Source organism: Cinclus cinclus, chromosome Z, assembly GCF_963662255.1.
Source record: "Cinclus cinclus chromosome Z, bCinCin1.1, whole genome shotgun sequence".
NCBI classification, from domain to species: Eukaryota; Metazoa; Chordata; class Aves; order Passeriformes; family Cinclidae; genus Cinclus; species Cinclus cinclus.
Genome location: NC_085084.1, coordinates 78,048,980 through 78,069,706, shown reverse-complemented (window position 1 = coordinate 78,069,706; position 20,727 = coordinate 78,048,980). Strand labels below are relative to the sequence as shown.

General features: G+C 43.1%; 1 protein-coding gene across 32 annotated transcripts in view; it reads left to right on the top strand.

Annotated features, from left to right (window-relative positions):
• CELF4 (CUGBP Elav-like family member 4) overlaps positions 1-20,727 on the top strand; it is a 670,482-nt gene that overhangs the window by 625,947 nt on the left and 23,808 nt on the right. For 20 of the 32 annotated variants that reach the window (XM_062512653.1, XM_062512652.1, XM_062512635.1 and 17 more), the window contains 3 exons: positions 2,435-2,584; positions 14,787-14,852; positions 16,504-16,584. In XM_062512653.1, coding sequence (XP_062368637.1) covers positions 2,435-2,584; positions 14,787-14,852; positions 16,504-16,584 — 297 coding nt within the window. Of the gene's footprint in view, positions 1-2,434; positions 2,585-14,786; positions 14,853-15,683; positions 15,689-16,503; positions 16,585-20,727 lie in introns of all 32 variants that reach the window. The other 12 variants (XM_062512638.1, XM_062512650.1, XM_062512633.1 and 9 more) reach the window with 3 other exon arrangements.

The window sequence follows — 20,727 nt, the reverse complement described above, 5'->3', positions numbered from 1 at the left end:
TTCCTAGTCATTGAAGTATATCTTTGTTCTGCCTTGGAAGGAAAATGAAATATTTCAAAGTTCTCTGGGGAAAAAAAAAATTAAAAAAAAAACAGGCACTAGAAAAAGTGTTTGGAAAAAATGTTTGGAACATTGAAAAAAAAATAAAAAGGAAGTGTTTTGATCTTCCTGAAGCAAAAGAAAAATTGTGCTAGGAAAAAGGGTTTCGGTAACGTGGAAGTCCTAGAGGCTTTGGAGGTATTGGTTCAGCACAGTGCCTCTGTGCTAGTATCTTCAGTTCTAATACAGCTGGCTTCCTCTGTGTCCCACCTCTAGGAGGGTGGCTTCCTGGGAATATGACCATAAGTTCATTCATTCCCATGGAATCTAGGGGCTCAGAGTTTTGGCTCCAGGCAAATCTCACAGATGAGAGACAGTAGCCATCTCACCTGGCTTTAACCATACAAAACTTAGACATCTCCTTTGTACTGCAGTCAATGGAGTGCAATAAGCACTCCGTATGGGTAATTCAGACCAAGAAAATTTTAATGCTGTTTGCTGTCATTTTAACAGTCTTATATCAAGGGTCAGATTTACCTCACACAATAGTCCGTAATTGTGAGGCAATTAATTTTACATTTCTGAGAGTTTGGTTCAGGTTTTACATTTCTCCCATCACTGCTATAATCTGTGTGAAAAGTGGATCTGCTACTCTGTTGCCTGCAGAGAGGGCCTAGAAATGATATTTTATTCAGGCTTCCTTCCTTCTTCCTCCTCTCCTCCCTCCCTCCTCTGTCTCTCAGTGTTGTAAATCTGCACCTGATGTGGCTACAGTAAGAGATCTCAAATGAGGGATGAAATCCACAACTGGCATGCACCACCACCATTTGTTTTCCATGGTGGCATTATGCCAGGTTTTCTCCAGCTACAGATCTGTCCTCTCCAGGGGGGTTCTTTATAAGAAGAAAATTGAAGAATTCCAATAAATATGCCTAAACTTCCTTAGACATGCACAAAATAGCAAGCACAAATCCCCTGCTGCAATTTTAGAAAAAAAATTATTTGCATTTTCTATGCAAATAAAGGAGAGATCCAGAAAAGCAACTGAAATTTAAGTAGCCTTTGTGATTTGGAAGCTGATGGCATATGCTGAGAGCATTGCCTTTGGACTTCAGTTGCCACTGCTGGCTCCCTGTACCTCCACAGAGGACATTTTTAAAGGCCAACACCATTTAAATAAGAAAAGGGGAAGCAGCAGCTTGTCTGCTCAGGGTATAAGAAATGAGCTGAAGTACTGCCTTTTCTTTTTTTTTTGGGTTACTCAAATCTGAAAATATTAAAATATATCATGCTTCCATAGCAGGTTTCTTAAAGCACCAATACAGATTTAAGCAGTTGTTAAAGGATGTATTCCATCATGGAATGCTGCAGTGGTGAAGAAAATACCTTCAATTGGTTTAAAAGAGGGGTTACTGCAAAAATGCTGCTTTCAATCAGTTGTATACCCTGACACAGAAAGATATTGTTGAAGATAAGATAGTTTAACTTCCCATACACACCTAGCAAGAGAAAAATATGATTTCAGGCTCATTGAAAACTCATTTTTGGTCCCTGAAATAATCCTGAACATGTTGCAAGAAGAACAGACTGTCCAGTCATTTTACACATACATAGGAGGAAGACAGTGAGATAACAGACTGATTTAATTCTCTCCCGAGAAATTTAAGAATTTTCTACCAGTGGGTGACAAGATCCCACTCAGAACATAAAGACAAATTTGTTCTTCTGAAATAGCTGTGTTACAATCACCCTCAGGATGCATCTGAGAAGAAAGAAAGAATAAGATTTCTTGAAAGGAACAAGATTTAGTCCAAATTTTTTCCCCCGTTCATCAGGAGATATCTGTTAAAACAGTATGAAGTCAAGTTGGGGCCAAACAGTGACATTAAAAAATGTATCACTGGCTACCTTTAGGCTACAAATAAACTTGACAAGTCTTTAAGAATCCCTAGTGCTGGAAAAGTTCAAAATGATTTTGCACATGAAAGATGTATTCATGAGAGAGTGCAGACAGGGCAGTCCTGGAAATCAGTACACCCACAGACATCCAAAGGGAATCTGATAGGAGCTGTTGTAGAAAGCTGGGACTGAGAGTTTCTGAGGATTTTTCAAGCTTTTCTTCAGGGTTTCCTGAACAGGGGAGCAGTTGCAAGCAGTCTATTTATTTGCTCAACAGCTTGGTTGCTTTTTCATATCTCGGTGGGCTATTTTTTGTTGTTGTTGTTGTTGTTTTTTGTGGTTTTTGATTTGGGGTTTTTTTTGTTTGCTTGTTTGTTTGTTCATTTGTTTTGGGGGTTTTTTTGGGTGGTGGTCACAGCTGTTGTGTCAGCAGTTTTGTCCACGAAGTTGTTGTTTCCAGTACTCACCATCTCTTGTGTGTCCCCCTCATTCGCAGGTGGAAGCACGCCTCCTGGCATAACTGCACCAGCTGTGCCTAGCATCCCATCTCCAATTGGGGTGAATGGTTTCACTGGCCTCCCACCCCAGGCTAATGGGCAGCCAGCCGCTGAAGCCGTGTTTGCTAATGGCATTCACCCTTATCCAGGTAAGCCAGACCAACCCAGTGCCCACAGCCTGTTGCCTCAGTCCTAGGGATACTGCCCACACCCACAGGCTTTGCCCAACAAAAGCCTGTGGCACAGGTTCAGAAGGGTTATAGCCCACACCACCAGAGCTCCTTACTTGGTGTATTGTGTCCTATGCAGCTACAGTGTTAAACGGTTCAATCTGGATGATAAACATCAAGGGCATGTTGGAGGTGGAAAAACTGTGTACTGAATATTTGAGTGCTCATCTGCTGGATAGCATGTCTGGTGAATACAGTTAGGATAACCAGCATGTTTTGCTTCAGCTGAAAACTGACCTGACTCCTGAGCAGCTCATGCTGGCAGATCCCCTCTCAGTACTCCTAAGGGTCTTGCTTCTGGTTAGCCTTGAAGGAGCTGTGCTAATCCTGTTTGCACCCAGCACTGGTATCTCCTGCTGGATTTCCCCTGCAGCCAGATGGCTCTGGGAGGATGATCCAAAGGGTCCACGTGTCCACTGACACAAGCAGCATCCTGTGTGCAGAGAGCAGGTGTTGATCTCCAAAATGCTCGCTGCACACAAATCCTGCTGCCTTACCAGGCCTGGAGAGTGAAGCTGCATTTATATGGGCTCTGAATGGGCTCAGGCTCACCCTTTGGTGGCACACTGCAGAAGAACTGCTGCTGGGATTCACACTGTGCCTAGCTGCAGATGCCAGCACTAAAGAAGTGATTTTGGAAGCACTGGCAGTCAGAGATGAATGAGGGAGGTTAAAGGATACATACCTGCCCCTACACCTGTGTTTACAAATATACATACAGTCTAAATCTGTAATTACCAAGAACTCAGGAGTTTACCATTCCTTAATGTGCACCTACGTATTTTCAGCATCCTTAAGATTTGAGATAGCTCTCTCCTCCAATACACTTCCTTCTAGAAAGACATTTTTTACCATTCCTGCACACATACTAATGGTAACAATCATAGCAATAAAAATCTAAGTAAATGTTACTAATTGATCCTAATCACCAGCTGGCAAAGGAGTATTTTACCCTGGGGAACTGATAGATTGATCTAGTCTGTTAGGAAATCAAATACTGAGTTCAATGTTCCAGCCTAAAAGCCCCAAAAAACTCTAAGGAAAAAATAATTCTTTCTATCTTAGCCAGTGCTGAAAACTCAGAAGATTCATCATCATAGGGGACTTTATGAGCTACAAGGAAAAATACCACATAATAGACAAATAATAAACTCTTACCTAGGTATTGACAATAATTATCCTCCCCCCAACAAACACTTCGCAGACATAGAGTTTGAGTTGAACTCTAAGCAGAATTAAAACCAAGGGACTTACTGTACTCAAAATTAGGCATGCACATATGTATTGCAGCATCTTAAGGACTGGTGAGATTTTGGAGTCATCATGAGACTGCAGAGAGCCCTTAGTACACTTAGTGAGCTCAACCACAACCACAACACTGAGAAAGCATTCTGTCTTTAAGGTTATATAAACATGGCCATCTGTTCTTCTGCCCATTTATTTCAGTATATACCTGTTTGCTAGTCAATCATTTCTCTCTTTATTCATCCATTTCTGTGTATGTCTGTCCTTTTTTTCTGGTTTATTTAGATTATTTTAGCCAATTTCAATGATCCATTTCTGTGGGTATCAGAGAAAAGATGTTCTTTCTAGGAGAATCTTAATGACTTGAGCTTTTTGCTACTATCCCCATCTATCCCCATACTTAAAGAATACTTCAGTTAGGTATTTCATCCATGGTTATATAAAAGTCAATGGCCTTAATCTGATTCCCTCTGAGTTTTGGAGAGACTTGATCAGGCAGCAATTCGCACTAAGTGCCTGAACAAATACCAACAAACACCAACAGTCTGACACACTGCCCCTCAGTCATCCTGCCCCTCTTCACTGCAGTCAGGGAGACTGCCTTCTGCCAGTAAAGCTGACAACCAAACAGTCTGAGCTGTAGAAAGTTTGGATTTATCTCAGGGTAACTTCAGCAATATATTTGTCTTTCTCACTGCTCAGCTTCCCCATAACGTGGTGACACCTTAAGTTATACCAGAGGTGTAAAGGAAACAGTAGCAGGTCAAACACCCACCTCTCATTATGCTTTTGTCTGTCCCTGAAATGCTGAAAGCGAGTCCACATAGCTTATATCAAGCATTTGCTCCATCTAATTGTGTTCCTTCTCATGAGCATTTATGCACTCTCAAAACCTCTCCTCCTTGCCACAGGCTTTATTCAGTCCTGGAGCTTAGCAGCATAAAAAAATAAAAGGATTAGACATTTATATGGGTAATGAGAACATCCACAGCCATATTAGACTGGATAAAAATGTAGATAGGACACAAAACTTCGTGTTTTATGATATAAGCCAGCCACTAATTGCTTGGGGTTAGAAAGAAATTTTCATCACTGGGCAGCTTGTTCCATCATTATGGGATTTTTCTCACTCTCCTCTATTGCATCTCTTACTGCCCTGTGGTTCTGCATGGCTCTGTCTTTAAATGCAAGGGTAGAAATAAAATATTACAGCTGAGCAGGCAATTGCACTAACACTGTAGGGAAGGGAAGATCATGACAGTCCCCATCCAAAGTCAGCATCCTCCAAACAACTTTGTTTTATGGTGTATCTCTCATTCTGAAAGTGGCTAAGACTGCTGCTGTATTATGTACATAATCATATTCTTGCTATGATTATGACTTGCCATATATTGTTTAAATCCTGAATATTGCTTTCAGATTCTCTTTCATACTCCACAAAAAAAATCTCCAGTGTGGGTTCGCACTATTACAGCCTGTAGCAGAATGTTCTTTATTGCCTGAAAATAGCAAAACAGGACAATGAACATCTCTAGAGGCATGACACCCAGATCATTCAGACCCTAATAAATTCCATTAATTGTGCAGTTTGTCTATATATTCACCTTTCTGACCAGCCATATTATTTATGATGCTGCATCCAAAGGACTCCAGAACACCACAGTCTTTACAAAAAACAAGTCCATATTACGTAATTGTATTTAGTCTGTAATTTCACTCTTTTTTTCTTCTGTCTTCCCCTGTGCTTTTTTTTCAAGATTTCCTTTGACTGGAGAAGGGATGTGCATGGTATCATTTCAGTCAGATTACCAAATCATCCATGGCTTTGTGGCAAAGGCCACAATTGAACATCCCTACTCACCAGGGCTTTGATCAAAGGCCCTGTCCGTGCAGGAATTATCTTCCTCTGTTAATCTGGTCAGGCTATGGATCCATGCAGTGGCACTAGAAAACCATTCCTTGCAGTCATAACCTTTGCACTCCAGGGTCTCACCTTCTTCAAGATCAGACAGTACATAATGCCTCAGTGCACTTTTTGCCACAGAGTGAATAACAAGGCAATAAGTATTTCCCCTTCCACTAGTCAGAGCCCCTTTGGAGATTTGACCTTTTTGTGTATTAATTCCTGCCCTTTAATCTTTCAGTTTGCAGTGCTATTGAACATGGCAATGTGTCATAATATATAGTGGGGACAAAGAGCATAATCTGTTGTGCCATGACCTTGTGAGTCACTTTGCAGCAGCACAAGAGCATTTGCCATTTCCACATTAGTCACAGTAGCAAGGATTGCACTCTTCTGCCAAATCTTCTTAGCCACCCAGAGCCCAGAGCCTCTCTTGTAACCATGTGTGATGTACAGTAACAGTAGACACCATCTGCACTGGCTTCTGCTCTGTCTCACATCATCAGAATTCTGCTTTCTGCTGTCAGGTCCTGCCCTACTGAATTGCATTGTGAGGGTCTGGACGAAATTCTCACTCCAAAGGTAAAGCCTCTTTGGTAAGAGAAGGGGATGGAGAAATGAGAAAATCATGAGACCAAAGGGCATCAAGCAAGTGAGAGAAGGGACTTGCTGACAAAGAATCAGTGAGAGAACTGAGGAAAGGAACAAAGCAGAACTCCCAGAAAAGCGAGGACTGCTTCATAATCTTCTGTTCAATGATATGCCCAGAAAGACCTGGAAATAAACCACATAGCATCTTACACCCTCCTTACTCCTCCTGGGCCAAAGGATGTCCAGCTTCAGCAGAAACAGGGATGGCCCAGCAATGGCAGCTTTGAGGAGCCTTAAATGGGGAATGCTTTCCTGGGTGCTGAATTCTTCAGCTTCCTCACAAAAGGAAGCAAAGGGCAGACACTGATCTCTTCTCCGGTGACCAGTAACAGAACCTGAGAGAATGGCCTGAAGTTCTGTCAGAGGAGGTTTAATTTGAATACCAGCAAAAGGTTCTTCACCCAGAGGGTGGCTGGACACTGAAACAGGTTTCCTGGGAAAACAGTAATAGCACCAAGCCTGACAGGTTCAAGAAGCATTTGGACAATGCTCTCAGGCACATGGTGTAACCCTTGGCGTTGCCCTGTGCAGGATATTGATGATCTTTATGGATCCCTTCTTAATCAGAGTATTCCATGATTCTGATTAAGTGTATTTGGTCTGGATTTAGGTTGCTGAGGAAAAAAGCTAAGTCCCCTCAGTTCCCTGTAATCCATTAAAAGTGTGTCACCTCATTTAATATTTTCAGGCATAGAGTGGTTCTGTTTCTGACTGCTCACCACTTCCAGGACTGGCTCTATATTTCCACTCTGCAGACCCAGCACAAGTTTCTCCACCACCACGCCCTTTTAGTACACTGTGGGTATGTCTGTGCTAGCAAGACAGCAATCTCCACTTCATACAGTGTCCAGGGTCTATCCCTCTCTGGGGAGGACTAGCTGTCAGTACAAATGGGCAGCCAAGCTTGTATGCCCACTTTTTTCCCAGTCACCACTGAGACAGGCAGTCCAGGTGTTCCTCACAGGGGAATTTGTGCTCTGTAGCAACTCATGTCTTTGTAACTGAACCAAGACCATCAATTCATTCTCCTTGACTCAACAAAGAGGTATCAGGCAGTCACCAATTTCACCCACTGCCAGCAGAGACAGCATTTAGACTTCACCTGTAATTATTATCTTTACCCAAGTTAATTTTGCAGGGGAGGAGTTGCTAGCATGCTGCTATGACAGCCTTATTCATCAGGTTGCCAATTAGCAGTGCTGCTGATGAACAGGCTACTATTCCAGACCAGTGGATCCAGTGCCAGTTCTGGCCATGGCAGACACCATCCAGTGACACTGGGCAAGAGCAGGGAGAGGAAAGGAATGGCTTCCCACACCTTAGTGTCTACCCTGATATTTCAGGCCTAAAATGCGTTAGACAAGAATAGTTTAGCGAGGGAGTGAATCAGGAGAACAGAAAAAGAATGACATGCCTGAAACTGTAGAAGTTCCAGAATGAAAAACAAACCCCACAGCATTTAGTCCACACATACACTATGGCCTAGAACTACCAGCTATCCTAAGGCTAAGATCCTCACTACAGGAAAGCTCTGGCTCTGTATTGTTTGTCCACCCTAAATTTCCAGGTGAGACCTTTCCTGATCATATTTTGTGTCAGCAGTTCCAAAACTGCAACAGTGAGCACCTGAGACAATATTATGACTAAGAAGCATTTATTTGATCCATTATGTAACAATCTGCCATGTGCCATAAACCATGCTTTACTGGTAAAATAAACAAGTGAAGGAATGCACTCATTAAAAATATAATAACAAGTTGCCATGTTCAATTGTAGCCTAAGCCACTTTAATGATGCCATGTTCTTCCAAAGACCATGCCGCATCTGTAATGAATGAGGTTGCTTAAGGCAGTTGTGAGAGCCTTTCCAGAGCAAAAGTGTTTTCTCTGATCAGGAAGAAAGTGTAAACACAAATCAGACTCTGTGCTGATGTCTTTAGTAGCATCTATATGAGTTAAGACCTTGAGCTTTATTTTTAAAGATAACTTAAAATAAGCTCTCCCAAAATATGGATTTAGAGTGCCTTAAGAGCTTTTAAAACCTGACCCTGACTTATTTGATTATGGCCTTCAGCAAAGAGAGGGAAGTCTGGTCCTGACTTTGCTGTTGAGTGTTTGTCACCTTGACTAGCCATGTCCACCTGTCTGCCTTTCTGAGTCATCTGTGTCTTTCTTGCTTTGTTACACAGAAGCTCTTCATTGCCAGACATGTCTCCTGTCATGTTTTCACTCAGCATCCAGCTCAGAAGAAACCTGATGGGGGATGGGGTTTGTAGGTGGGACTATTTAGAAAATAATAAAGATAATCCTGGCTTCCATGATTGAACTATATGAATTTTATACTAGGTTCATATACTGTTCACAACAAGCACATGCAATAGCTGGGAACACTACCACAAGGGCTTTTTCCTACTAGCAGGATGAGGCAGAGGGTACAAAACCCCTGGATTTCTTTGCTGTTTTGATGTGCAGGGAAAGATACAGCGGAACAGCATGTCTTCAACTGAGCGGTGTCCACCCCTAAATGGCAAAATGAGACTATAAAACACCGGATCAGCCTCTGTTTTCTGCCAGATCAGCACATTCTTTCTGTTATTGCAGTTATTGTTGTGTCTGAATACCTAATTAATTACAACAGTAAGCGCTTGCTTCTTTAATCACAGCATCAGCTGTCCTAATCAATCTTAATAATATGGAATCTGTACTATGGCACCCATGAATTTTAATCTACATAAATTTCTTAAGACCTCTCGCAAGCTTGTTGTACGAAATGATATAATTATGGATATAGATTAGGGCTGTAGAGAGTGATTTAAATTGGATTTAAGGAGAAGGTGAATAGAGCCCTCCCACTCAGTTATTTATTTATTTTAATCCTGGCCTTCACATAGATTTTTTTTTTCCTATCATTATGTTATTACCCCCCTCACAGTGACTGAACAGCACTGCCTCCCTTTGATTGCCCTCCTCCCCCATCCAACTTTACCAAAGGGGACAGTGGCCAAGCTGCAGCTCCTGGGAGAGGTGTAGAATACCTCCAGGACAGTGAGAGGAATGACTAGGTGGAGCAGAGCACAGAGGTGACAATCCAGCTTATAGCAGGCTGTTTCAGACCTATATAGGAAGAATCTGTGCAAAATAGAGTGAAAGAGATGGAACTGAGCGTGTCAGTCACAAAATGTACAGATAATCAGAAGCAAGGAGTGGAGAGAATATCACACAGGAGTAAGATCACTCCTTCCACCAAAGTGAAATCACAAGGCATTTTAGGGCCTGAAAATATGCCAGGCTCTGCTTTTGTCTTTCAGAAGCAATGGACTCCTCTGGTTTCAGAGAGTAGACCACTTTGGCTTTCTCTTACCTGAGCTGGGACAAGAAGGCTGTCCCATAGTCCACTGAGGGCATTTGAAGCCCTCTTTTGCTGTCTCAGGCTGTAACTATCATCCTTTTTCCTCATCAGCCCACTTGCAGGATTCTATGCAGATCCTCCTGATTTACACCCCTGAATGCCAGAGCAGACTCCAGCCCTCTGTCCTCTACAACCATTTTCACTTGGGGCACCCATATAACAGCTTGTCTTGGACAGACACTGGAGCTGGGCCACTGACACCTCAGGAAGCATTCTTTATACAATATCACTCAAACCAATTTTATTTATTTTTAACAATGTGCTTCATTCTGCTACCTCCACCCATTCATTCTCTGACAAAAGCTAAATGTCAGGCCCAACACCAACTGAAAGCCCCTTTAAAAAAGTTGGATTTCAGTCTAGAGATATATCAGGAGTAAGAAAGTTTCCTGGTGTTAATTTTAAAGCACTTGTATTTCATGCTGACTTGGGAAATCATCCTCAGTTTTTGGCATCAGGCAGAGGATTTGGAAAGTGACATTAACGTATCTACTTTCTTTGAAGGACTTGGGAGTTATTTCTTGACTCCTGCCTAATGAATAAGTGCTGCCTTCGTTAAATTTATATTTATGGCCATATAGTAGGTCATTGGCTTGTTTTATGTCTCCAGGTTTATAGAAGGTTATCTGCCATGGTCACCTTGTGGCATCTTGGCCAGGACTGTCTTGCAGAGACAATTGTATCTGAGCAGGATTTTTCCCGTGGAGATATGGAAATGATCAAATTAATATAGAGGAGATGTCCAGGGATAAGGCTCTTGCCCTGAGCTGCCAAATGAAGTTACTATTAGCATCTGTTTTCACAGTACACCTTTAGTTTGCCCTGGCAAGGCCAGATCCTCAGCTCCTGGAAAGCAGCAAGGCCACAGGGATTTCAGTGGGGCTGACGTGATTGATAGTTGTCCTCTGGCCTCTCAGGAGCCTCTCTGCATTTTTTTGTTATCACCAGCTGATCCTCAGCATTTACATTACAACACCTTTAATCTGAGAAAGCTCTGTATGTTGGACATGATACCTCAGTGGGTCTGGCCACAAGGAAATCTGTTTCAGATGTTCTCCCTAGGCACATTTGCACAGAGTCAGCACATCCAAGGTCTTTGGATGATGATAAAACTTAGAGACATACTGGTGCTAGTCCAAAAGCTGCTGTAAGTTGTCCTATGATATCCATCTCTCATCTATAGCTCTTACCAGCCCTTATACACCTACTTAACTTCTGTGCCACTGTGGTCTTGCACCCCGGCACAGACAGCACACTGAGGAGCTGAGGTGTTTTCCCAGCCCTGCATGTTGGTATTCAACCAATATTTTCAGTACCAAAGAAGACTGGTAAGCTGGATGGGGAGAAAGGGGGACCGAGGCAGGTTACCTCTCCCACTAATGATCTATGTGAAGGCCACCCTATGAAGTTATATGTATCTTATGGAGGAACAAAGCAACCTTACCTGATGGTCTCCTTGTGCTAAGATAAGGAAATACTCTTAACTACCAATCACTTTGAATTTTAGCAAGTGGTGGGCTACAGCCACACCTAACCCCTGTGGCAAGTTGATTCTGAATTGTGAGCCCCTCATATATCTGAGCTCTTGATGAACTCCTCATAGGTCATTAATATGTAAGAGGGCTGTCACTTAACAGAACACAGCATGGCCACAACTTCCTCAGATGTCTAATCTGTGTCTTGGGATTTATGGACCAATAACTGCTGTTGGCTTCATACATGCTACATCTGGGAGCGCAGGCAGTTATGCCTTCCTATGGTAGGTCTGGTTCATCTGGCAGGGTGAGCAGCAGCATGAAGATGTGCTCATGGCTGCCCAAGATGCCTTGGCTTCCTGCCAGGGTGTCCAGCCAGCCCTGGAGTCTGTGTCCCTGCATCTGCACAGGCCATCTTGGCCAGCACAGACACATCCACTATGCTGAAGTCACATCTTCATTTGCTGAGTAAAGACAAACTCCAAGCGGAGGAAAGCAAGTTCTTCAGTGAGCAGAGTTCATCACTTTGAAGAGGAGCCAACTTAAATTCCTGCTGATTGTGACTCACCACAATTCTGGCTTTTCCCAAAGGGCCAAGGCAGGGTATGAGACTACAACTAAAATATAGCCCCAAGCCAGATGTTGCTGCTTCCCCAGAGGTGCTTTCAGTTCTCTTTTCAAGAGCATCCAGGGATGGTTGAGTCAGTTAGGGCCCTGTGTGTTAGAACAGATACTTAGCATATTCTTTTCCCACGAGGAAGTGATTTCCAGGTTGGAGCAAAGCTAATTGAAACTAAGGCGGAGACTTCCCACTGGTTTGCATGTGCTGTGAGCCAAGAGGAAACCCCATGCATGACCTGGGTCACAAGGCAGCCTCGTGAGAAACACTCAGTTAGATATTACCCTTGGTGGCAAATCATTAATACTTAGGAAAATAATGAATTCTGAAGGCTTTAGTGTGGTCATGGCCTGTTATCCCAAACACTTTAAATAAATTATTTACCCAGTTCTAATATTTAATTTTAAAGGTTGGGGATTCTCATCAGAATATCTTTGTTCTGATGGTCAAAGTCAGATGAGATATCCACAAGTGGGATATGCAGAGCAGCTCTCCAGTGAGCCAGGTGGTTGTTTCCAGGAGATAGACTCAGCTGTATCTGGGAGCTCAGGCACTTCCCACATGTGCCCAATAAGGAATAAAGGAAAGGACCACTGTCAGACAGGTCCTGCTTAGTGAGTTCTCTGGTATCAGTGAAGTCCCAGCCATTGCTAATTATCAGCAGGTCAGGGGGAGAACAATCGTGTCCAAATCAGCCTCATCTGGGAGGAATGAAATATTGTAACTGAATTACCTGAGCAGCAGAAAAAAATTCTTCTGTGCAGTGAAAGAAGGATAGCTGCCTTTGGGGCAGAGATGGCAGATCCTCTCCTTCACTGCTGTCTGCAAAACCATAGTTATAAAGATTTGCTTCTTTCACCAAAGGTTCCCTCACCTTTCTCAGGAGATATCTTCTACCTAACAGGACTTAAAGGGTCTAAGTTATTATGATCCATTCTCCTAAAGGGGTGAGGGAACTGATGTATTACTTAACTTTTCATAGGTATTCAGTTTTCTTGTGGAGCAATATTATCAATATTCTGTTTCTGGTTTTGTTTTTTTTTTTTTTTTTTTTTTTTTTTTTGAGGAAAAGAGCTTTATGCAGAGGTTAAAAAGAATGGACTTTAGATGGTTTCTTCTTCAAGAAGAAAGCAGTAAGGGAAAAAAAAATGTATTTTCCAAACATCACCTCCATTATTTTCGTGGAACAACTACTCTTTAAAAATATAGTGCAGAATCTCTACTCTGCCTCCCATTGATATCCCACAGGTTTTAATGTATTCTCCTCACACCATTTTGTAAAAAATTAAAATCCTTACATTAAAACAGTGCTTTCCCATTTCACATACACATATATTGAGGGACTTCCCAAAAATCAGCTAGGAAACCATTCCAAGCTAAGACTGCAATCCCACTTACTTCTTCCCGTGACTACCCCAACCTCAAAATCCACATGATCCAGTAATATCCATAATGATCAGAAGCTTCCATGCCTTTGCCAGCTAATTGGGTTTGCCACCTCAAATTTGGTCGTTTCACCATTCCTCCTTGTATTTTGGGAGAAAAGTGCAAGACCTTGCAAGTTTCCATCATGACCAATGGTGATCTTTAAAGTTAACTTTCAAGCTGGTATTTCTATTTGTAAGAAAACACTTTATCCGTGTTCCTTGGGTATGTAATACTCACGTATGACAACCTCCCCCACACTTTGCCATACAGTCAGTGTCTTTCCTTGGATAGGTGTATGGCACCAGATTTCCTTCCAAGAGGCCCCCACCTTTGCATCCTCCAAGCCTTGCCTCCAGCCACACCTCTGTGCGGGTAAGAAGGAAAAAAGGTGGGATGGATGTGGGAAAGTGGCAGTTCCCCTAAGGGATCATCCTACAAGGAATAGGTTGGAGGGACTGCATAAATGTAGAACTGTGCAGTCCCAATAAATACAAATTAACCTCATTAGAAGAAGTGAAATATTAGGGCCAAGGTGACATTTGGACTGGAGGTTTAGCCAAGCTTTGCTTTTAATTTTTTTATTGATGCAGATAAAGAAAGAGCTTATCCAACACGTTTCTCTCTCTTTTTTCTCCCTATCAACCAAAGAAGAAAAAGAAAAAAAATTTCTTAACTAGCTTTGGTTGTATTTGAGCAAGACTTCAAAGTTTCACAAAAATAAACAGTTTTAGTGGGGAGGAATGCACACTTGTAAAGAGAGAAAATACACTTTGAAGCCAGCAAGAGACTGCATGCCTTATGCAGAGATTCGCAGCATCCTCCCTGGAGCAGACAAGTGGTGTCCCCCTCCCCTCCATGCAGCTTCTTCTCTCTCACTGGGGGCTGCCTGGCAGCAACATAGTCCTTCGAAAGGATGTGGGGATGACAGGAGCCATTGCTTTGTTCTCTTCTCCTTCCTCCTGCTATGCCCCTGTTGTTTTCTGCTCTGATTGAAAGTTTCATGTGACTGTAGCTGTCACTGAGATCTGAGTTTGCACAGCACCTAGCACAGTGTTAGTCCTGGCTTAAGATGAGGGTTCTTAGGGGTTGATTAGTGCCAAAAATCTGCATGATCAGTGCAGATCCATAATTTAAGCTTGGGAAATGAGGGGAGAGGTTTATTTGTCTTCTGATCCAAGGTCTCACAGGGTGATGGCTGGGGGACAGAACCCTCTTTAGCCATCCTGGGGTGGTTCTCCACATTCCTGTCCATAGGGCAAGTGAGCTGTTCCTCTTCAACCCTCAGCCCCTGGGTCTGTCGGTTTCATAACATATATTGATGATAAAAAATAAGGGGAGAGTACCTATCATGTTTTAACCCCTTAATTCCTTGTCTCTCTTGTGTCTCCACAGCACAGAGCCCCACTGCAGCAGACCCCTTGCAGCAAGCCTACGCTGGAGTGCAGCAGTACGCAGGTCGTTAGTATTAACACTTTCTCCCAATAAACCTTTCTCTTCTCTAAAGCCATTACCCTCTGAACACACCTCACGGGGCTGAGGGAAGGGAGGTTTTACTGATACAGGGATAAGCTGGGGGCCACAGATTCACTGATTCAATCTGCACGAACATCACAACATCCAGGATCTTCCCTCACAAAGGAGGAAACCTCCTCCCTTTCCCATGGAAAGGCTCCCATTGAGCAGCACCTCAGTGAAGCTTCATCCACAGAACCGTGTCTGGTCTGCCTAAACACCATCCACAGGTGCAAAATCAGACCACTGCTTTGGGGGCCACTTTCTAAAACAGGTTTCCTGACTGCTGTAGAGAAGAGGGAAGATGGGCAGCCAGACCCTGCAGAGCCACTTCTGCTGGTGCCTGGCAGGGTATGGAATGCCTGCACACACACATTTTTTCAGGGTGTATTTACTGGCCATACTCCACTTAGTCAGTCTGAGCCTTGCTTAAGAGCTACCCAGACATCCCCCCACTTCCCAGCAGATTTCACCACAGCTCCCCATGATTCAGCCTCCCTCATGCTGCCCTGTGTGCCAAGCAGCTCCTTTGCAGCTGATGGACTGACACCAGCCAAAGTGACCTGGTGCAGACCACGACCCTGCCGTGTTCAGCCTCCCCTACAAGGTGTCCATGGCCAACGTTGCCAGGAAGCTGCCACCCTAAAGTCATTATTTCCTGTGGTAACTGGAGCAATCATGGATTCCTGCTGAGGAATGGCTATTATCTTGTGTCAGCGCTGTATCTGGAAACTTAATTTAATTCTCCATATAGGGCTTCATTTGCCGGTGTTTTAGTTATTGTCATTTATTGCTTGTGAGGTTTGATAAATGAGAAGCAACTCAACCCTTTGAGCTGTTAATTAACCCCTCTGCACACACATGGCCCCTATCCTCTTCTCTCTGGTCTTGCAGGCGACCCATACTCTGTATTTTTAGCAGCAAGGCACATCATCTACCATCTGCGGTAGTGAATGGCTCCCCTTGTTTGCTTGGTAGGGGAGCTGAGATGGGAAAAATTGTTTAATTGCTGCTCACTGTTTCCACTGTGTGTGAGAGAGTGCAAGTCTCTACAGGCATGAAAGAAAATGTATACCTGAGAGTGTATGTGCAACTGTGTCTGTACAGCCTGTGGGCACGTGAAGGGGGAAACACATGTGTAGACTGTTTATATGAGCATGGGAGTTAACTAGCGTGCCAGAGATGAGGTGGGGAAAGGTGTGCACATGCTCTGTGCACAGCTGTCAGCTCTGCTCATGAGTGAACATGTTCCTGTCACCACCTGGAATGGCTGCACACCTCTGCTGGGAGAAATCTCAGCAGAGGCCCCCATCTACACTGCATGGCTGCCTTGGGTGTCACTGCTGATGGAGCTGGAGGGAGAGATGGAGGGAGGGAGGGAGGGACGGAGGGAGGATGCTGTCGGCCCTGTGGCACCTCCTGGATCTCAACCATGGTTCTTTCACCACACCTCAGGCTGCATGAGATGGCCCTTCACAGAGTCAAAACAGCGGGGCAAAGCTCACATCTAGCTTGGTGTGGTGGTTTGGAGTGAAAGCTCCTTGCTTCCCAGCACTGAAATCTGTCCTTTCTTTTTTCCCCTTTCTCTCCCCTTTAGCTGCTTATCCTGCTGCTTATGGCCAGATTAGCCAAGCATTTCCACAGCCACCTCCCATGATCCCACAGCAACAGAGAGAAGGTGAGTAAAAGTGATGTCCTCCTTTGTGACCCCAGCGAGCCATCCCCACCCCATGGGTTCCTCTCATCATGCACCTAGATCATCCATTAAGCACTCAATTGCTTTGAATGCCTGGTCCACTGAGTTTTTCTCAATTTCCGTATGTGGCATGGTGTCAGTGTCGCCAACAGTACTGTGGTGGACCATCCATGTGGGGAACAGCTGATGAGATATCTTCAGTCCCCAGGGAGGAAAGCATGCTGGTGTGAACGGTACATGGAAAGACTAGCTAGCAACATAACCATTAATGTCCAATGGGGGCCTCTGTTCAAGACAAGCAACAAGAATGCAGATAAAAAAGCAGTTGTACTGGAATAAAGAGCTTTACGGGAAACAAAACACTAGTGGCCCTTCATTAAAAGCCAGCAATGTCATTTCTGCTGTTTGGAGAACAAGGACTTGCTATTTAGAGTAGCTGATCTAGTCCTTTTAGCCTCCACTGATAATCTGGAAACATTAATCAGACCTTGTAGAGCAAAATCCCTATATCAGGATGAGAAAAAACATGTAGCAAAAGTTCCTATTTCTTTGCAATGACTATGAGAGTTGCCTGGGTAATCTACTCCACAGGACTGGATGGATTCACAGAAGACATGAAGAGTAAGAGGTGAATCTACCATTTTTGCATGTTAATGCCTTGGGAGAAAACTGTGCCATGTAATATTTCCTTTACAGTCAGTGGGGAGCAGTGGAATCCTCAAAGGCAACTCACTTGGGTGGTTCCATTCCAGTTGTCCTCCAAGGAGTCCACTGCTCCCTTTTGACAAGAAGGAGGAGACTGCTTGCCTGAATGAGACATTAAAGTCAGGTGCTCCAGCTTAACAGCTCTCATTTTAAAGAGTTACATTTTAAATTTTGTCATCTATTAGATCACTAATTCAGACATATTCTATATTATATGTGTTATTATATGTATGTAATTACATTTAATATTTTAATACAGTGTAAAAGTTCAGAATGAAATTAATCTAGAGTACACCATCAAACTAAAACATTCTGATGATCTAAAACTACTTTGGGGGAGAAATTTCATTTTGTAAGAAAATTAGAAATGTCGTCATTTCCATCTAATTTGGAATTAATTTTTTCCTATGTCAGAATTTCCTGGGGAACACAACTTCCAGCTCCTGATTAGCTCTAGTACATGTCCCTGCTGTGCGAACAGATGCACAGACCTATCGTATCATTACAGAGATGTTTCCCCCATGCTGAAGGACTTTGCTTTTTATTACTTACTGGGGCTAGATTAAGCACAGGACAAAATGGCGAGCAGATCATTGCTCAGCAAAGCACTGTGCCAGGAACCACCAGAAGCAGGGGGAAAGCTGTGTTGCACACTTTGAAGACCCTCTGCCTGTAGACCCCTGTGTTTACAAGGCATGGTGTGTCTCCGTGGGTTAGGAGTGAGTGTCACCCAGCGCACAAGTTATCTCATAACTCTCCTCCTTCTTATAAGCAGCTGGAATTCAAAATGAGGATGGCTGGGGGACACCAATATGAGTTGAACTACCAGTCCAATACAGATTGCCATTCCCAGCATTCTTCATTTTCATGCAGTGCTCAGAGGTTGTGTCTTTGCTTCTTGCTAGAAGAATATTCCCTAAAGCACAACACTCCCCTTTAGCAGAGGGTCAAGACCTTTAAGCATCTCTAATCTTTAATAGGAAGACACAGCAAGAGGGAACTCAATAATAACAATAATGTTCAGTGCTGAGAAGAGTATTTTCTGCTCACAAGCATGTGCACAAACATTGATTTGTTAGTGAACCAGCCCTACCACCACAATAACACCAATGATCACATTGTTAATGACAATCTTAGCTCTCCACTCCTGGATCCCAGCTGGATAACAAGCCTGGGGACATTTTGCTGCTGCAACATTCCTGTAGAGATGAGTCATTTACTTCCACATGAGCACTGAGGCTGCAGGCAGCTGACAGGGCGGATAGGGTGGAACTGACCCCAAACTATCAAAGTTTAAGATAAAATCTTGATTCAGGCCATGTCAAACACAAAAAAAACCTTGGAGGTAATTTTAAGTTTGTATTACTCATCTTGATGTAGTTTCCGAAACTAGGAAGTACAACTTCTTGGTACAAGTTTGTGATTCTTATCTATGCTGTGCTCAAACATTCTAGACAAGCAGAAGAGGCAATGAAATTCCATTCTCTGAGTGTTTGCTGTAGAGGTAAGGTGTGCAGCTAACCAAAGTGCTGCAGCCCAACTTCATACAACCTCATGGGTTAGCCCAGTTGGAAAACAATCCTCGCCATAGCCCTTCCTCATGACACTGTCTTCCACTGCCAGGATGCAATGATGGATAGCTGATGTCAGAACAGGTGTATGGAGTTCACTTTTGTTGAAGGTGGAGAGGCTGGGTCTGCAGCTGTCCCTGTGCTAGAAAACTGACAATGAGCTCAAGTGTGAGGAGCATGGACAGAGCAATGGCTTATCAATGGTTCTGCTCAGGCCCAGCCAAGTCCAACCAACCATGTGGTTCTGTGCCCTTAGTCACAGATTCTTCCATTAACCAGCATAGTTTGCCTGTAATCTACAGAACAACCATAAACTATGCAGTCCTTAAAGCTTTTCTTGTTTTGTTTTGTGTTGGTTTTTTTTAGTCCTAATCAAAGCTAACTGTTCTTCTTGTGTAAAAATGAACAGAAATGTAAATATGTCAAAGAATGTATACATGTCATAAAACCAAGAGCCATGGCAGACATCAGTGTTGAAATGGAACTTCATTTTTTCTGATGTTATGCTATGGGGATTAGATTTCAAGCTACACTACAGCCCTTTTGAAAACAAAAGTAAAGCCTGTCATAAATAATCTTATTATTATATTGAGCTCTGAAACGCCAAGTATAGTGATCTCCAATAATCCATTATCTCTGTCCAAAACAAGAACTTTTTCTCCAAAAAGAGACCTGGGCTCTTCATTAAAGTTTTTCCATACTAGCTGTAGTTTTTCTGTTGTTCCAGTATCCTGAGCAAGCCCCTTAGAACTCACTGGATTTGTGAACTGAGAATTCACTTAGATCTCAAAAGCATTCCAACATGAACAACAAATGGCATCACAACATTGTTTGGGTTGGAAGGGGTATTTAAGACCCTCTAGTTCCAACCTCCTTCCATGGACAGGGACATCTTCCACTAGATCAGGTTGCTCAGAGCTCCTCTGGCCTTGAAAAGTACCAGGAATGGGGCATCCTCAACTTCTCTGGGTAACCTGGTGCCACAGCCTCACCACCTTCATAATAAAATTTCTTCCTTATGATCTTGCCTTTGGTTTCCTAAAAATATACCTATGGGTATAAGACAGCCATACACAAAAACACAGCCTTCTGTGGAGTACCCAAATTAACTTGAATCAGGCAAAAAACATATCCAAAAAAAGCTAGGAGGGCTGAGGCAGACAGATCTTGTTTTGCGAGCTCTTTACCAAGGGCTCTGACTTTGACAGGTAACGTACAGATTTAACCAAAAATCACTTGTTGAATTCTAAAGGCATAAATTTCATATGTGTGAGAGACAAAACAAATCAAAATACCCACTTTTGGATTGTTTCTTGTTTTTTGTTTGTTTTTTTTTTTTTTCTCAGAAGAAAGTGAAGTTTCCAACATAGGATGTTAGGAAAAACCCCTCTGTAGTTGGAAACAAAATGAGTTTGTCCTTGAATGCCTGGGTCAGTAGGGGAAGCCATAGAGCAGGTTTCCCAGGCACATTTTAGAGCTAAGCTGCTCTTTGAGAATGGTCCCTGTTTTTTTCCCACCCTCCCTGGTCTCTTTCTCTTGGTCTCTGAATTGTGAGAGGAAAAGTTTATTTCAAGGTGAACTAAGGAATGTTCTCTCCTTGAGCCCAGACTAAAGGTAGTGTAGTTAAAGTTGTGTGCCTCCTGGACTGCCTTATGCCTTGGTAGGTGTTTCTCAGAACACACAGGCAGAATCCCTCCTCATGCACAACACATCCAAGACCCCAGGAAATGCAGCTGGTATTTTTGAAAGAATTGGCCAGTTTTACAGAGCAAACTGCTGGCACCGGTGATGTCAGTGGGAATTTTGCCACCAACTGTAGCAAAGCCAAAATTTTACCCATTTTATTATA